Genomic DNA, 16132 nt, shown 5'->3' on the forward strand with positions numbered 1-16132 from the left:
CACCCACACCACACACATACCACACCACACACACATACCGTGTACACACCCACACACCCACAGCACACCCACACCACACCCATACCACACCACACACACATACTGTGTACACACCCACACACCACACCCATACCACACCACACACACATACCGTGTACACACCCACACACCCACACCACACCCACACCACACCCATACCACACCACACACACATACCGTGTACACACCCACACACCCACTCCACACCCACACCACACACACACCACACCCATACCACACCACACACACATACCGTGTACACACCCACACACCCACACCCACACCACACCCATGCCACACCACACACACATACCGTGTACACACCCACACACCACACCCATACCACACCACACACACATACTGTGTACACACCCACACACCCACACCACACACACACCACACCCAAACCACACCACACACACATACTGTGTACACACACACACACCACACCCACACCACACCCTGCGTACACACACCCACACACACCACCATACCCCCAAACACACCCCATACACACACCACGCCCATATCCCCCACACACACCACACACATACCTCACACACCATACCCCTCACACACCCCACGAAACACCCAAATACACATACACATAACACCATACACAATACCACATACACCACACACCCCCGCCACACACTCACACACAGTTGACCCTTGAGCAACACATGGGTTGAGGGAGCAACACAGTGACTCATGCAGTCAAAAATCCACACGTTACTTTTGATTCCGAAAAATCTTAATTCCCAATAGCCTACAGTTGACCGGAAGCCTTACCAAAAACAGAAATAGTTGATGAACCCGTATTTTGTGTGCTGTATGTATTCCGTTCTTCATTCTTACAATAAAGTAAGCTAGAGAAAAGAAAATGTTATTAGGGAAGTCATAAGGAAAAGGCGGTGCATTTACTGTGCTTTAAATGGAAGTGGATCATCTTAAAGGTATTCATCCTCTTCATGCTGAGTGGGCTGAAGAGGAAGAGGAGGGTTGTTCTTGCTGTCTCAGGGGTGGCAGAGGCAGAGGAAAAATATACTTGTGTCCTTGGACCCAGGCAGTTCAAACCCATGTTGCTCAAGGGTCAATTGTATGATTTTAATTTATCTTAAGTTGTGATAAAATGCACACAAAATGTTCTGTCTTTGTAGTAGACAGTTCAGTGGTGTTAAGCGTATTCACATTGTTGTTCAACCAATCCCCAGAATTTTCTCATCTTGCAAACCTGAATTCTATGCCCATTAAACAACACCTCTCCATTCCCCTCCCTCCATCCCCTGGCCATCACCATTCTAATTGAAGATAATTTTCAATGTTAGCAGTTGTAGAACAAAAACATGATGTTTCCCTCCAAAAAGGAATAAATGAAATGAAATCAAGCAAAAGTCTGAAAACTACAAAGCTTCATGTGTATATTTTGAGATATCGCCACTTTCATAAGGAAGTTTTTCTTTACAAGGATAGATATTTTGTGATGGTTTGAGTTTTTGTGTAAAACAGTGATTAAGTTTCGCAGCTGGAGGAAAATGACAACTAAGAAATTTGCAAATGTTTCAGGAACCTACAAGCTCTCTGACTGAAATTATGAGTCCAAGTAGGACAACATACCACACCCTCTTACTTATATGTGGAATGCAAAAAAGTAAGCCTCATTGAAACGGAATAAAATGGTTACCACAGGCTGGAGGGATTGGGGAATTGCAGAAATGTTAGCCAAAGGACACGAAAGTTTAGTTAGACAGGAGAAGTACGTTCAAGAGATGGATCATACATCGTGGTGATTGCAGTTAATAACAATATGTGGTATACTTGAAAATTGCTAAGAGAGCAAATGTGCGTTCTCACCACAAAAGACAAAAAAAAAAAAAAAAGACGAAAAAAATGACAAGCATGTGAGGCAGTGCATATGTTAAACAGTGTGATTTAAGCCATTCCACGATGGATTATATATATATAACTGTTGTACACCATAAGTATGTGCAATCTTTGTCATTGTAAATATTAAGTAAATGCTTTTTTTTAATTAAAAAAAAAATAGGATGGGCATGGTGGCTCACACCTATAATCCCAGCATTCTCAGAGGCCAGGGTGAGAAGATTGCTTGAGCTCAGGAGTTTGAGACCAGCGTGAGCAACATGGCAAAACCCCATTTTTGCAAAAAATACAAACATTAGCAGGGCGTGGTGGCATGCACCTGTGGTCCCAGTTACTTGGGAGACTGAAGTGGAAGGATCGCTTGAGCCTGGGGAGGTTGAGGCTGCAGTGAGCTGAGATCGTGCCACTGCACTACAACCTGGGCACACCTAGGCAACAGAGCAAACCCCTGACTCAAAATAATAAAAAATAAAAATAAAGTAGAAAGTGACTCTAGGATCATGGCACTGTCTTACACTTTCACCCTGTGAAACCGAGGCGCCCTTGATGGTCTGTATAAACGGGTCTTTGGTGTCGTGACATAGATTTTTGTCCCCCTGCAACAGCATGAACAGGCTGAACACTTTGCCACGAGGCTTCGGCTCCCTGCCAGCTCTTGAGGTTCTGGACTTGACTTACAACAACTTGAGCGAAAATTCTCTTCCTGGAAACTTCTTCTACCTGAGTAAGAAACTTTCAGTTCTATAAATCTCCTCAACCCTGTACTTTGCGTTCTAAGAGGGAAATTTATTTGCCAGGACCCAAACTCCAAGAGAAATTATTGGACAGAGATTTTTTTTTTCTTTAGAGACTCCTTTTGAATATTCCTTCATAGCTCAGCAGTATGTGCATTTGATATATCATTATGTGACACCATCGGGCTGAAGTGGACTTAGTAATGTCATATTAACATTCTGAGAGAGATTATATATCTAAATGAGATCAAGCCTCACATTTAGTTAAGATACTTGACTTTCTTTTTAAATAGCATGCCAAAAAAAAAAAAAAGTATCTTCCCATGTTGCTATTAATTCTTTGTAGGATATTTGCCCAGGATATTCCAATCAATTATTTATAAAAATATTTATTAATAAACCACTAACAGAATTTTTGAATTTTCCATCCAGGATTCTTATTTTCAGCCTTTTAATAAGCACTCTTATTGACCTATTTATCCAGTACACAGGCATTAAGAAATTATTGGCCACAGGTGAACACACTTTATTCTTCCATATGCAAACAAATTTCTTGCTGAAGATGCTTTTGAAAATTAAGAAATGATTTCTTCTGAGAACTTATGCACTATTTCGGACAAGGTTTGCTTCCCTTAAATGAGTGTTCTATTTCTTCAAATAGTAACTTATATGGCATTCACAAAATCTGAATTTTCTGAGCTAGTCTCTTAAATTTTATTTTTTACCTTATGTACATTGTCTCTCTATGACTTTATCAAGCACATGAAATCAGCTATAAAATATTTTCTTGGGCAGTGGAGCAACTGTTTTTGTTATGTTATATTAACATCCAGTTCTTGGGAGCTGGAGCTACAAAGATCACTTGAGGCTAGGAGTTGAAGACCAGCCTGGGCAACATAGAGAGACCCTGCCTCTAGAAATAAAAATTTAAAAAGTAGCCAGGCGTAGTAGCATGCGCCTGTGATCTTAGCTACTTGGGAGGCTGAGGTAGGAAGAGTGCCCGAGGCCAGGGGTTTGAGGCTGCAGTGACCCACTGCACTCCAGCCTAGGTGACAGAGCGAGACTCTGTCTCTAGAAAATAGATACTGAAAAACAAAACATGTATCTAATTATACTCAGCTTTTATGGTTGAGGATAAACAGATGCTTTAGAACTTTAGCCTTCAGTAGTTCGGAATCGTATTATCATTGTGTAATAATTATGAACAAATTTCTGACTACTGATATTCTCCTTAAGTTAGGATTTACTCTGTTAACTTCATGTCATTGTTTTAGCCTCTTTGTCTTCATTTATTTTTGTCCTGAAGGCTGTAGAAACAAGTAATAATAATTAGTCAGATGATGGAACTGATGAGCTGTGGTTATAGCCTCCATCACCAGAAAGCCTTTCATTAATTTTTAACCCAGTGCTATTTACATAGGAAAAAGTCTGTTTTAACATCGTTGTATTCTCTTGAAAGAACCTTTTGCCTTAGGTATCCATAAAAGTGGCACAGTAGTGTTCTTTGTTTTCCTTTGATGCAAATGGAGAAATAAATGTGAATCAAAAGGAATCTATGAGAAAAACAGCAATCTTTTCTAAAAATGTGCTGAAACTCTGTGGCCCAAAGTGCTGGTGCCCACAGTTGTTAATTGAGTCAGTCCTCTTGGATATAGATGTTTTCCTGGACACACCAGCTACACAATAAGCCAGTAAATCTAAGTTTGACCTGCTTGTTATTATTGGGAGCCCTAGGTATGTCAAAGGCTTTTCACCAAGTCAGGGTTATTAATCAAAGCTGACTCCCTCGTATTGATCAGACCTCAAATGGTTGGGTTCCATGCCACCCTGTTTATATATTGCTGTTTAATTTGCAGCCACCCTGCGTGCACTCTATCTAAGTGACAACGATTTTGAAATCCTGCCGCCAGATATTGGGAAGCTCACAAAGTTGCAGATAGTAAGTAATTTATCTAAATTCTTAGAAAATCAATTCACTGCCGCAGCCTTGTAGGGGTAGAATCAAGTCAATTTGAGCAGGAGTAAGGTTTGTTTGGTGGGAATAAACCACTACTCGTGATAGTGTTTCTTGATTATCCGCTGGCACTTGTAAATAAATGGAAGGGACTGAGCTTTAGTAGAAGAGAGGATGTGGAGGAGGATGAGAGTTTCTGTGGAGCACCTTTTAATGTGTAAATATGTTGACAACTCCTTGTTTTCTTCTGTTTAGCTCAGCCTTAGGGATAATGACCTGATCTCGCTGCCTAAGGAAATCGGGGAGCTTACCCAGCTTAAAGAGCTCCATATTCAGGGGAACCGCCTCACCGTTTTGCCCCCAGAACTAGGTAAGGTTGCCGATGAATGAACTTAGTTCTGGGTTTCATGAATAACAGTTATCCCAGTGTAGCAATTCTGAACAACCTCTCTCCTCTTCTTGACAACTACTCTGCACCTAGGCACCCGATTCTGATCATTTGAGAACCATTTGTCATTGACTAGAGTTGAGCTGTTATAGATTTGACCTTCCCCGATCCTGTGTTCTGCAGCTGTAGCGTCCCGTATATTAGAAACTGCTGATGAAAGATGACCCCACTCAGCTCCCTGCGTGATGTAGTGGAAAAAGCATGGGATTAGTAGTAAGAGCCTTATCCGTGGCGCCTCATCGACTAGCTGCGTAAGCTTTCTGGGTCTTGGTTGGTTATTAATAACTTTATCTAAGTATCACTCTTACTTTTGAACCCCTTAAATTTTTATTGACCTGGAAAAACTTTTACCAAATAGTTAAAGTAGTTGTTACGGCTACTTGAAGATGTTAATACCGCTGTGGGTCGTGAATTTGCCTCTTTCCTAATCCTGTCTCTAGTAGGAATTGTTAAATATGTTCTTGCTGGGAATGGGTTCTACTCCTGGCCGCTGAATCCTAATCCTATTCCTCTGCCAGGTCGTTCCTATTTCCAGAGTGGGTTTATGTCCCCCGCCAGAAATAACCTCCAAGCCAGTGATTCTGTTAACTGCTTCGTTCCACTGCAGAAGGTTCACGAGTTCCCTTATCTTTGCTTGTGCAGACCCTCCATAGCCTCTCATTTCTTCAATCCTTTGAACCACATTGTTGTCTCAAACTGCAATTATTTGCCTTTCTACTCCAAAATACCATCATTTTTAAGAAACACATTGAAGAAGCAGTTCTTTAAACAAGTCTGGCGGTTTGAAGAGGCCATTTGTTAGAAATTAGAATGCAAGCACCAGGAGGGCAGGGGCATTTTTGCATTTGTTCCCTGGGGTACAGTAGGTGCTCAGAAAACGTTGAATGAATGAATTAATGAAGCAAGGACCTTGGATGGCAGGATGTTAGGAAGGTTATGAGCAGGCTGATGTGGCTAATTGTTACGCATTGGAAGACTGAGACACAGAACAGGCCTATTAGTGCCTAGAGTTCGGTTGGCAGCCATATTAGTCTAAAGGGAAGGCAGTCACGTGGTTTCCTGGAACAGCTGGAAAGTCCCGCCTCATCTCTTCCCATTTCCTTTAGCTCTCTTGTTAGTGTTAAAAGACCAGAGGATTATTTAATGACTTTTTTAAGGTTAACTCAACACTTCTCTTTACTGAGTTGCAAGTAGTCAAGTGTTGCTTTGGGAGCAGGGTTACAGAATCAAGAAACGCTTTTTGCAAACATTTTCAAGGCAAAAAACTTCTTGTCAAAGGAGAGATCTTGGGCCAGGCACGTGGCTCACACTTGTAATCCCAGCACTCTGGGAGGCCGAAGCAGGCAGATAGCTTGAGCCCAGGAGTTTGAGACCAGCCTGTGCTATGTGCTGAAACTCCGTCTCTATAAAAAGTACAAAAAATTAGCTGAATATGGTGGTACATGCCTATAGTTCCAGCTACTCCGGAGGCTGAGGTGGGAGGATCGCCTGAGCCTGGGAGGTCAAAGCTGCAGTGAGCTGTGATCGTGCCACTGTACTCCCACCTGGGTGACAGAACAAGACTGTCAAAAGGAAAAAAATATATATATATATTACACAGTGGTTAATAACCACAGATGTTAGCATTAGTAATAGCTGGGGAGCTTCTGCAGAACTCAAATACTTGCTCCCTCCCCAACCTACTAAATCGGAATCCCCGCGTGTGAGGTGAATTCTTGTGTCATTTGGTGTAAAGCTCACTTGATGCCTCTCACATGTATCCTTGGTTAGCGTGGTTAGTAGAAACAGAAAAATAAATGTGTATTTTGATGTCATTTGATCTTACTTCATTTTTCAAGCTGTGAGGCAACGTAGGATATTAGATTAAACGATTATTTTATCAGGCAGTAATTTGCCACAAAAATGCCGATTTGAACCTACGTGTGCCTATGTATATATTTTAAAATCTTACTTATTTTGCTTATCTTATTTAAATACTACACGAGGTCATATTTCTTCAACATTTCTGTTAAGCTTTCCATGAACAAATCATGTATGTTTTTATTCAGGTGTAGAATTGAGGGGGAAGGCTTTAAATGACTTTATTTTTGCCAGCCATATGTAGAAAAGCTTAATCTTAACGTTGGCCTGATAGCTGTTTTTCCTGATTATAGACAAACACTTAGTTGTAAGTAAATGATAAACCTTCAGAAGTCACTGTCACAAGCAAAACTCAAGATGGAGACAAATGTACTATTTATTTTTGAATGGTGATTTTTTTTTTAAAGTCAAGATTAATATAATACTAATATAGTAGCAGCTGTTATAATAATAGGTGATATCTATTAAGGCCTGGAATTGCAAGGCACTGTAAGTGTTTTTCCTGCAATATCGCCTATAATGATCGTAAGAATTATTAGCAGACTTGTTAGAGGTGAGGACATTGAGGTGTAGAGAGGGCTGGTTGGTGACATGTCTGTGGGGACATAGCTAGTGACTCACAGAGGCGAGATCTGAACCTGGCAGTCCCTCCTCTGGGTCCAGCTTCCTGATCACAGTGAGGTCCTCTTTCCTTCCCATATGCTGGTAAGAGGATTCCTAGAAATGCAGTTTTCAAGTTTGAACGAAACACAACCCCGGCACACCCTCCCGAAAAGGCAGGCGGCGAGATGTTGCTGGATGGTGAGCTGGCGTGGGCTTTGCCGGCATGTGAGCAAGGCTAGCATAACACTTTGCAAAATGCAGCTGAGATGGCCTCTGCAAGAGAAATTGCTGGCCCTTTCCAAGCCAGTTGCATTGTCCCGGTGTTTCTTTCCCCTCAGTAAATATGCCCCACAATGGGAATGTCTTTGGTTTCTTTGTGTCCCCAACACCTGAGGCGACCATCTGAATGCTGCTCTGGACTGGCTGATGGGCAGTGCCGGGCACTGATGATGCACATGAAGCTTATGCTGCAGGTTTGCTTCTGGGGGTGTTTTAAAGTGTGGATGATGATCTCTCCCTGTATGTTTTTTACATATCTGAATACATGAGATAAATGCTTTCGAGATTTCATAATAAATCCAGAGTTTATTGACTTGTAACCTTTTTGGTACTGGTGTTTCAGCCAAGCAAGAGAATCCGGGCGAGTTCTGATTTGTCAGGTCTGAGAACACAGCAAAATAAAGTCAGGGGCTTGGCTGGCGTTTTAATATGTGATTGTATTACTTTACCTTTATTGTGTGTCTTTGAATAAGCTATTTAAACCGTTATGTCTGGTTCCTAAGTAGTAAAGCACTTGCTTTCATATTAGTCTGTATACCTATAAAAAATGAGATGTAAGTTGAGTCTCTCAGGTACCCATTCATTCATTTATTCATTCAGGTTAAGTTCCTACTTTAGGGCAGATCTTTGAGTCCAAGGAACTTGCCTTTTCTGGTAAAGTAAGATTCACTTATTCAACAACTGTTTGTTGAGCCTCTGGTATTTGCTAGGGATTAGGACAAGAGACAGAACACCTGTTATTGATGATGTTCTAGTGGGAGAGGACAGAAGAAAGAGAGAGAGAATATGAATGACAGACATGTGGTGTTAAGAGCTCTGGGAAAGAATTGAGCATGGAAGGGAGTGCCTGGCTGGGGAAGGGGTAATCAGAGAAACCCTCACTCATAGGGTGGTGCCCTTTATGCAGAGACTTAAAGGAAGGAGGGAGGTCTCCTGTCGGAGAGAACAGTAAGTGCAAAGGTCCTGGATGGGCTTATGTTGAGGAAGAGCAAGGCCAGTGTGGCTGGAACAGAGTGAGTGAAGGGGAGAGAGTTGTAAGCAATGAGCTCAGACAGGAAGTGGGGTCTGGTTCACATGGGAACTAGTAAGACATTGTCAGAACTTGGGCTTTTACTTCGTGTGAAATGGGCACTCCCATAGATGCTCCTGTCCCAATCACCAGAATATGAGAATTTGTTACCTTCTGCAGGGAAAGTGACTTTGCTTATGGGCTTTGGAGTCTTGAGATGGGGAGATTACCCTGGATTGCCCAGGTGAGCCCAGTGTAATCACAAGGGGCCTAGTAAGATAGAAGAAGGAGGGTCAGAGGTAGGAGTAAAAGATGTAGTGGCAGGAGCAAGAGGCTGGAGTCACTCATGGAAGGGGCCACGAGCCGAGAAGTATAGGCAGCCTCCAGAAACTGGAAAGGCATGCAGCCGGATTTCCCCCACCACAACCCCGAAGCCTCCAGAAGGAATGCAGCCTTATTGGCACCTCGATTTTAGCTCCATAAAATCCAGTTTTTGGACTTGTGCACTCTACAACAGTAAGAGACTAGATTTCTATTATTTTAAGCCACTGCTTGTAGTCATTGGTTAGAGCAGCGAAAGGAAACTGATACAAGTGGGAAGACATTGAAGGGTTTTGAGCAAAGGCATAGCATGATCTGACTTTCTTACTTAGACAGAGTCTCATGTGATCACCCAGGCTGGAGTGCAGTGGTGCAGTCGTAACTCACTGCAGCTTCCATCTCCCAGGCTCAAGGGATCCTCCTGCCTTGGCCTCCCAAGTAGCTGGGACTACAGGCGTGCACCACTATGCCTCATTGATTTTCTCAGTTTTTTGTGGAGGTGGGGTCTTGCTGTGTTGCCCAGGCTAGTCTCAAACTCCTGGGCTTGAGTGATCCTCCTGCCTCAGCCTCCTGAAGCACTGGGATTACAGGCATGAGCCATGGTGTGCAGCCCCTGACTGTTTTTCAGAGGAGTTCTTTGGCTGCTGTGCTGAAAATAGGCTGGAGGGCAGAGGGCAAGGGTGGAAGCGGAGAGTCCGAGAGATAGGAGACTATCATAGCAATCCTGGTGGGAGTAGATGCTGGCTTCATCCAAATGGTAGTGGTAGTGGTACAAGTAATGGTTGGATACTGGATCTGTAACTAACAGGAATTGGTGACAGCTTAGATGAGGGGTGAAAGAGTTAAGGTTAACTGTGAGCTTTTGGTCTAAGCAACTGGAAGGGTGGGGAAGATTACAGGAAGAGTAGATTAGGAGAGGGATTGAGGAGAGGAGGTCATCCTGAGCTGAGTTTCAGATATCTTAAATTTGAGATGCCTTCGGGGTAACTCATTGAGAAGGCAATGGGGTATAAGAATCTGGAGTCCAGAAGAGACGTCTAGGCTGCATATATAGTTTGAGGCATTATCAGCATACATTTAAGGCTACCAATTGGATGAGATCCCTTGTGTGTGACTGCAGAGTGAAAGATTAAGCCCGAAGCACTGTGGTTCCTAAACACTGAACCCAGAAGGATCGAGGAGGTTTATGGGTCTGGCTGACTCCCAGGCAGACGTCCGTGGCCAGTCAGGGACTGTGGCCACCTCGGTTGACACCACAGATGGCTCCCTATTGCTGGAGCTGTGTGGTGTGTTTTTGCTTCATGGGAAAAAGGGGTTCTCTAATGAGGCGGATGGGGAGTTATTCTTTTTTTTCCTGATAAATGCAGTTAACTCAGACAGGGCAGGACAGTGGAGTGCACATAACTGAAATATCCTCCGGAGCCTGCCTGAATGCAGAAGTCTCTTTTTACCCAGTATTTTCAGCCAACATCCAGTCTCCTAAAAAGCAGCCAGCCATGTGGCTAACTGAACTTTCACCCCTTTTTTGTTCCTTTATATATTATTTCCTGGAAGAATTAATTAGTAGAGAAGATAAAAATCCTGTATTGGTAGTGAAGAAAGGAAACTCAATATATACCTTAACCAATCCTCAGAATAGGTCGACAGCCCTAGGAAAAAAAAAAAAGAAAAAGGTGATTTGGGAGCTGGTGGCGCCCCCTGGGGTTTGTTAGCAGTTTTCTGTTCCACTTCTGCATTTTCTCACCCGCAGATGAGACCGCTGTCATGTGAGCTGAAGATCTCGAATCTGTGTTTCGCATAATTCTCTTTCCTAAGCATTCCATGGTTTCTGCTGCTTGTTATGAATTGGAATTGTTTCTGGTTTCTTGGCTTCTAGGCAATGATGGGACCTTTCTCCCGTATTTGTTACCCAAATAATTTTGCCTTTGGAGAAGAGGAAAAAAAATCACATTAGTCTGCTTGGCATGCAACAAAACAAAGTGCTATAGACATCAAAACCTTATTTGCACCAATCCAAGCAGCCTATGAGACATACGTCTGCAACGCTGCATACACGTGGGGCTAGCCAGCTTAGTGTGCTACAATATGTGCCCACAATCGATGGCATTTTTTACTACAGTAACGATGAGAACCATAGTATTTTCTAGCATATTTGTGAAGAGTGGAAACAAATATTAATCCCCTTCAGAGAGTAAAGGATGTTATGAATTGAGAATTTCCTCTCAATTATATTCTCCAGAATAAACAGAATTAACCATGAGTGGATGTACAGTCAAAAATCTCTTCTGTTATATCTCTTAATCCTTTTCCTGTGGACATTGAGAAGCTAAAGAAAAATAACTTTCTTTCCTGAGGCAGGCAAGAAGAAAATCCAGTATTCTTTGTTTGGTCAATTAAGTCCCCGATTGTAAGTGTCTTGTTTATCTTCTCTTCTGTTATTGTCATTCTGTCAACTGGTTCCCAATTATTTTTTCCAGAGGTTTAAAACGTTTTTCAGGCCGGGCGCGGCGGCTCACGCCTGTAATCCCAGCACTTTGGGAGGCCGAGGCGGGCGGATCACAAGGTCAGGAGATCGAGACCATCCTGGCTAACACGGTGAAACCCCATCTGTACTAAAAATGCAAAAAATTAGCCGGGCGCGTGGCGGCGGGCGCCTGTAGTCCCAGCTACTTGGGAGGCTGAGGCAGGAGAATGGCGTGAACCCGGGAGGCGGAGCTTGCAGTGAGCCGAGATCGGGCCACTGCACTCCAGCCTGGGCGACTGAGCGAGACTCCGTCTCAAAAAAAAAAAAAAAAAAAAAAAAAAAACTTTTTCGAATGTAACCAGTAGAGGATAGAGGTTAAGTGCTGGACTCTCCATCACTAGGCTTGGGTTCAAACCTCACTCTCCACTGCCTTGTTCTGTGACCTTCAGATATTGATACGGTTTGACTCTGTGTCCTCACCCAAATCTCATAGCTCCCATAATTCCCACGTGTTGTGGGAGAGCCAGGTGGGAGATGATTGACTCATGGGGGCGGGTCTTTCCTGTGCCGTTCTCGTGATAGTGAATGGGTCCCATGAGATCTCATGGTTTTAAAAATGGGAGTCTCCCTGCACAAGCCCTCTTTGCCTGCCGCCATTCGTGTAAGATGTGACTTGCTTCTCCCTGCCTTCCACCATGATTGTGAGGCCTCCCCAGCCTCTTGGAACTGTAAGTCCAATTAAACCTCTTTGTTTTGTAAATTGCCCAGTTTCGGGTATGTCTTTATCAGCAGCGTGAAAACGGACTAAAACAGATACGTTATTTTACCTCCCTTCTATACCTCATGTAAAATGAGGGTAATAACAGCCCCCACCTCTTGGTGTCTTTGTGAGGATTAAAAGGATAATCTGCTTGAAGAATTTAGCCTTGATACAGGAATGAGTACAGCTGCTCAGTGAAATGTTAGGTAAATGAACACACACATGCGCATACACATACATGCACAGTGGATTTTTATGCTATTAAACTTTGACTATTTAGAGGCCAGCTTTCTGAAACCTGGGCTCTTCTGAAACAGTCTAAGCAGAGAGGTCACCCCAGCCCCACCCTTTTGACAGTGAAGAGGCAGTTAGTTACCGAGTGCCTAGTGAGAAAGAAACAACAGAGTAGATCCAAAGCCAAAGTCTCACCTCACACAGTGGGATTGGTCAGTGTATCCTGTGGATAAAAGAAAGGCTTGGAATTATCCTCCTGTGTGATAATTGAGGCACACAGGAAGGGTCAGAAAAGAAAAGCGAGGGAAAAGAAGGGGTAAGAGGGATTAGCTCAGATGAAGGGATTCTGCATGGCCAGTACTCAGGGCGGACAAAAGACATAACAAGAAGAGTATGCCTGCAGTCCACCCATCCTAAGAATTGTATAATAACAAGGGATTTTCCAAGTCTGTACCTTTCTTGGGAGTTTTATATTGAGGCTGGGAGCAGGTTCTGGTTGTTCTACCTAAAAAGCTCTGTGATTGGCTTTTTGGTTGGACCTTGGGTTGTTTCATTCACTCATTCGTCCATTCATTCCCTCATTCACCCATTCATTCAGTTCTTTCTTTTTGACATCCTTTATATGATTATTAACTTGTTCCTAGTAAGTGTTGGGTACTTCGTAGTACTTGCACTAACTGATTATACTCACTTCTTTATCCATGTTAAGATCTTAAACTACCTCTCTGCAAGTGACAACATTATTTTCTAATTGTTTAATTTCTCACTGTCTTAATGTTACCTTTTGTGACAGCGCTTATTTCATTGGGGATTTTTTTACTTCTCCCAGAATTCATGATAGCAACCATTGTTCTGAACCAATTGCTTCATTTGTTAATATCAGTTGTGTGCCTACACTATAATGCTTTTGTCAGCTGTCTACATATTAGTAATTTATTTCATGTTAAAATACACTACATAAATCCATCTTTCAAAATCTTTAGTATTATAAATTAAAAGCATTATAGAAAAAGAAATCTCTTCTGGAGTTGAACAAAGTAGTTTAGCTATCATGTGAAATCTTTTCTTTCTTTCTCTCCTCCTCTCCTCTCCTCTCCCCTCCCCTCCCCTCCCCTCCCCCCCTCTTTCTTTTGACAGAGTCTTGCTCTGTGTCACCCAGACTGGCTTGCAATGGCATGATCATGGCTCACTGCAGCCTTGACTTCTGGGCCCAAGTGATCCTTGCACCTCAACCTTCCAAGTAGCTGGGACCACAGGCATGCATCACCATGCCTGGCTAATTTTTTAATTTTTGTAGAGATGGAGTCTCCCTGTGTTGCCCAGGCTGGTCTCAAACTCCTGAGCTCAGGTGATCCTTCTACCTTGGCCTCCCAAAATGTTAGGATTACAGGAATGAGCCACCCACCTGGCTAAATATTTTAATTATTTCCTTAAGAAAAGATGTAGTGTGGTTGTTAACTATGTCTAGAATAAGCAGACTCCAAATAAATAATAAGAAAGTTAATTTTTTTTTAGACTAGATTTTTGATTTGGGGTAATTACTTGCCCTAACCCAAGGCAGCTTTATGTTGTTATCAGAATTGCTTTTCTTCCCCAAATCCTGTTACTATGAAAAGAAGATCTAGCTTAATAGATAGAGCAGTAAGTGACAAGGACGTTCTTGAAGGAATTATAAACTGTGCCACTTACACATATATAAGATTGAATTTGTTAATTGCTCACTAACATTTTTCAGATTGGTTTTAAGCTAGATATAATTCCAGGCATACCTTAGTTTTTAATGCAGAATATTGTAATTTGCAGAAGAGTTTCATGCTCTTAATCTCAGTTTTATAATGTAGGCAAGAAGAGCTCTCTGGCCTCTTTTTAAAGATGTGACTTGCCTAAGGCTACATTATTGACACGGCTTATTATGGACAGAATCCAGTTTTTAGTTCAGATCTTTCTAATTCAAAAATAAGTATTCCACCCAATAGTATACTCATCAATGTGTCAAAACTGAGCCAATAAAAAGGCATAATTTATTATTAGATGACAGATTGCTGTGATTCCAAATATATGCCTTAATTTTATTTGAAAAAGTAAATGTTGGGAATAGAATATTTGTACCCAACTTTGAATTTTGACTTGGATTTTATTACATGCTCCTACATTTTATTTCTGCATTACTATTTCTTTTGCCATACTTCACGAAAAATCATACCATATCCTTTGATTCCCATGGCCTCAGCTGATAATCAAAAATGACTCCCGTCAAGTCTCCTACGTGATATTTTTTAACAAGTCCCATTTTATATATTCTATTTCAGTGAAATCTTTAGCCCCAGAAAATGTTTTCAGCGTGGATTTTTAAAATGCTACATGAATTATATTTCTACCTGGTGAGTTATTACCTTAAAGGGGGTGGGAAGTTGCAACACATAAAACGTTTCCGTTTTGTAGTATAAATTTCAAGAAGCCCAGCGTCAGGTTCAACGTGATTGAACATGTGCATCAATCTGTGTTAACACCAGCTGGAAAAGCTTGCCACTGTGTGCAGTGGACTTCCTTTGATTTAAAAGGATGCTGAATGTATTTTTGCCCTGGGAGAAATGCCAGCAGTGCTAAGGTTCCGGATTTAATTTTTTTTTTTTTAATAAATTCCAGAGCCATGTCTGTAAATACAGTTGTTATCACCTGAATACATATATAATATCTTACATTTATGTAGCCTCTCCCTTTGAGGCATCTCCTATATATTATAGTATTCCTATGTTAAAAGAAAAAAAAAAGCAATGTTACACTGAGTCAGACCCAAATGGTATTGTATGCGTGTGTGAGTGTGAGAGTTTCTTTTAGAGTGTAGTGGGAGTTTGAAAGGAGTAAAGTGGGTGACGATTGTCCCTCATGTTGTCAACACCAGAAATCTAGGCCTTATCATGACATCATGGATCAGTCTTTCATATTTATGGTTATTTAGACCTTTCCAGAATTGTTCACATTTTCAACTGAGTACTAATTCCATAAGTTGACTACCTATTACACAAAAGCATCTAATTGTACCATTTATACTTCTGTGAAGTTGTGATAGCATTCTAATATTAGTAAATAAGCTTATGCTCATTTTTTCAACATTTATAGAATGATTTTAACTTGCCCAATACTATCTCTGTTGCCTTTTATATTTGCTGTTTTAAAAATATTGGCTCTTCTCCTTGGACAGCCCCTATTGAATCCATCTTACCGTATCAGAATCTGACTTCCAACCCCATATGTGTTATATTTCTGTCATCAGTTCAGTTTGGGGAGCACTGGTTAAATAAAACATACATAGCCCTTACCTTCATGAAGAAAATCCTTGAAAGAAAGAAACAGCTAAACAAATAGTTAAAAATCACAAAATGGCTGCTAGAATGTCAGCTTCCTCACGACATTGGTTTAAGCCACCCTCATCTCTCACCTGGGTTGCTAGAATAACCTCCTAACTGGTTTCCTGCTTCCTGCCTTCCCATTGCAATCCATTCTTCACCCCATAGTCAAGGTGATCATATAAAATTACAGAGT

The 16132-nt window shown here is 41.8% G+C and overlaps 1 protein-coding gene across 2 annotated transcripts in view; it reads left to right on the top strand.

Moving 5' to 3' along the window:
* LOC105488214 (Ras suppressor protein 1) overlaps positions 1-16132 on the top strand; it is a 232657-nt gene that overhangs the window by 61773 nt on the left and 154752 nt on the right. For both annotated transcript variants that reach the window (XM_071070431.1, XM_071070430.1), the window contains 3 exons: positions 2529-2647; positions 4514-4596; positions 4867-4981. In XM_071070431.1, coding sequence (XP_070926532.1) covers positions 2529-2647; positions 4514-4596; positions 4867-4981 — 317 coding nt within the window. The remainder of the gene's footprint in view (positions 1-2528; positions 2648-4513; positions 4597-4866; positions 4982-16132) is intronic.

The sequence above is a fragment of the Macaca nemestrina genome, chromosome 9 (genome assembly GCF_043159975.1).
Source record: "Macaca nemestrina isolate mMacNem1 chromosome 9, mMacNem.hap1, whole genome shotgun sequence".
Lineage (NCBI taxonomy): Eukaryota > Metazoa > Chordata > Mammalia > Primates > Cercopithecidae > Macaca > Macaca nemestrina.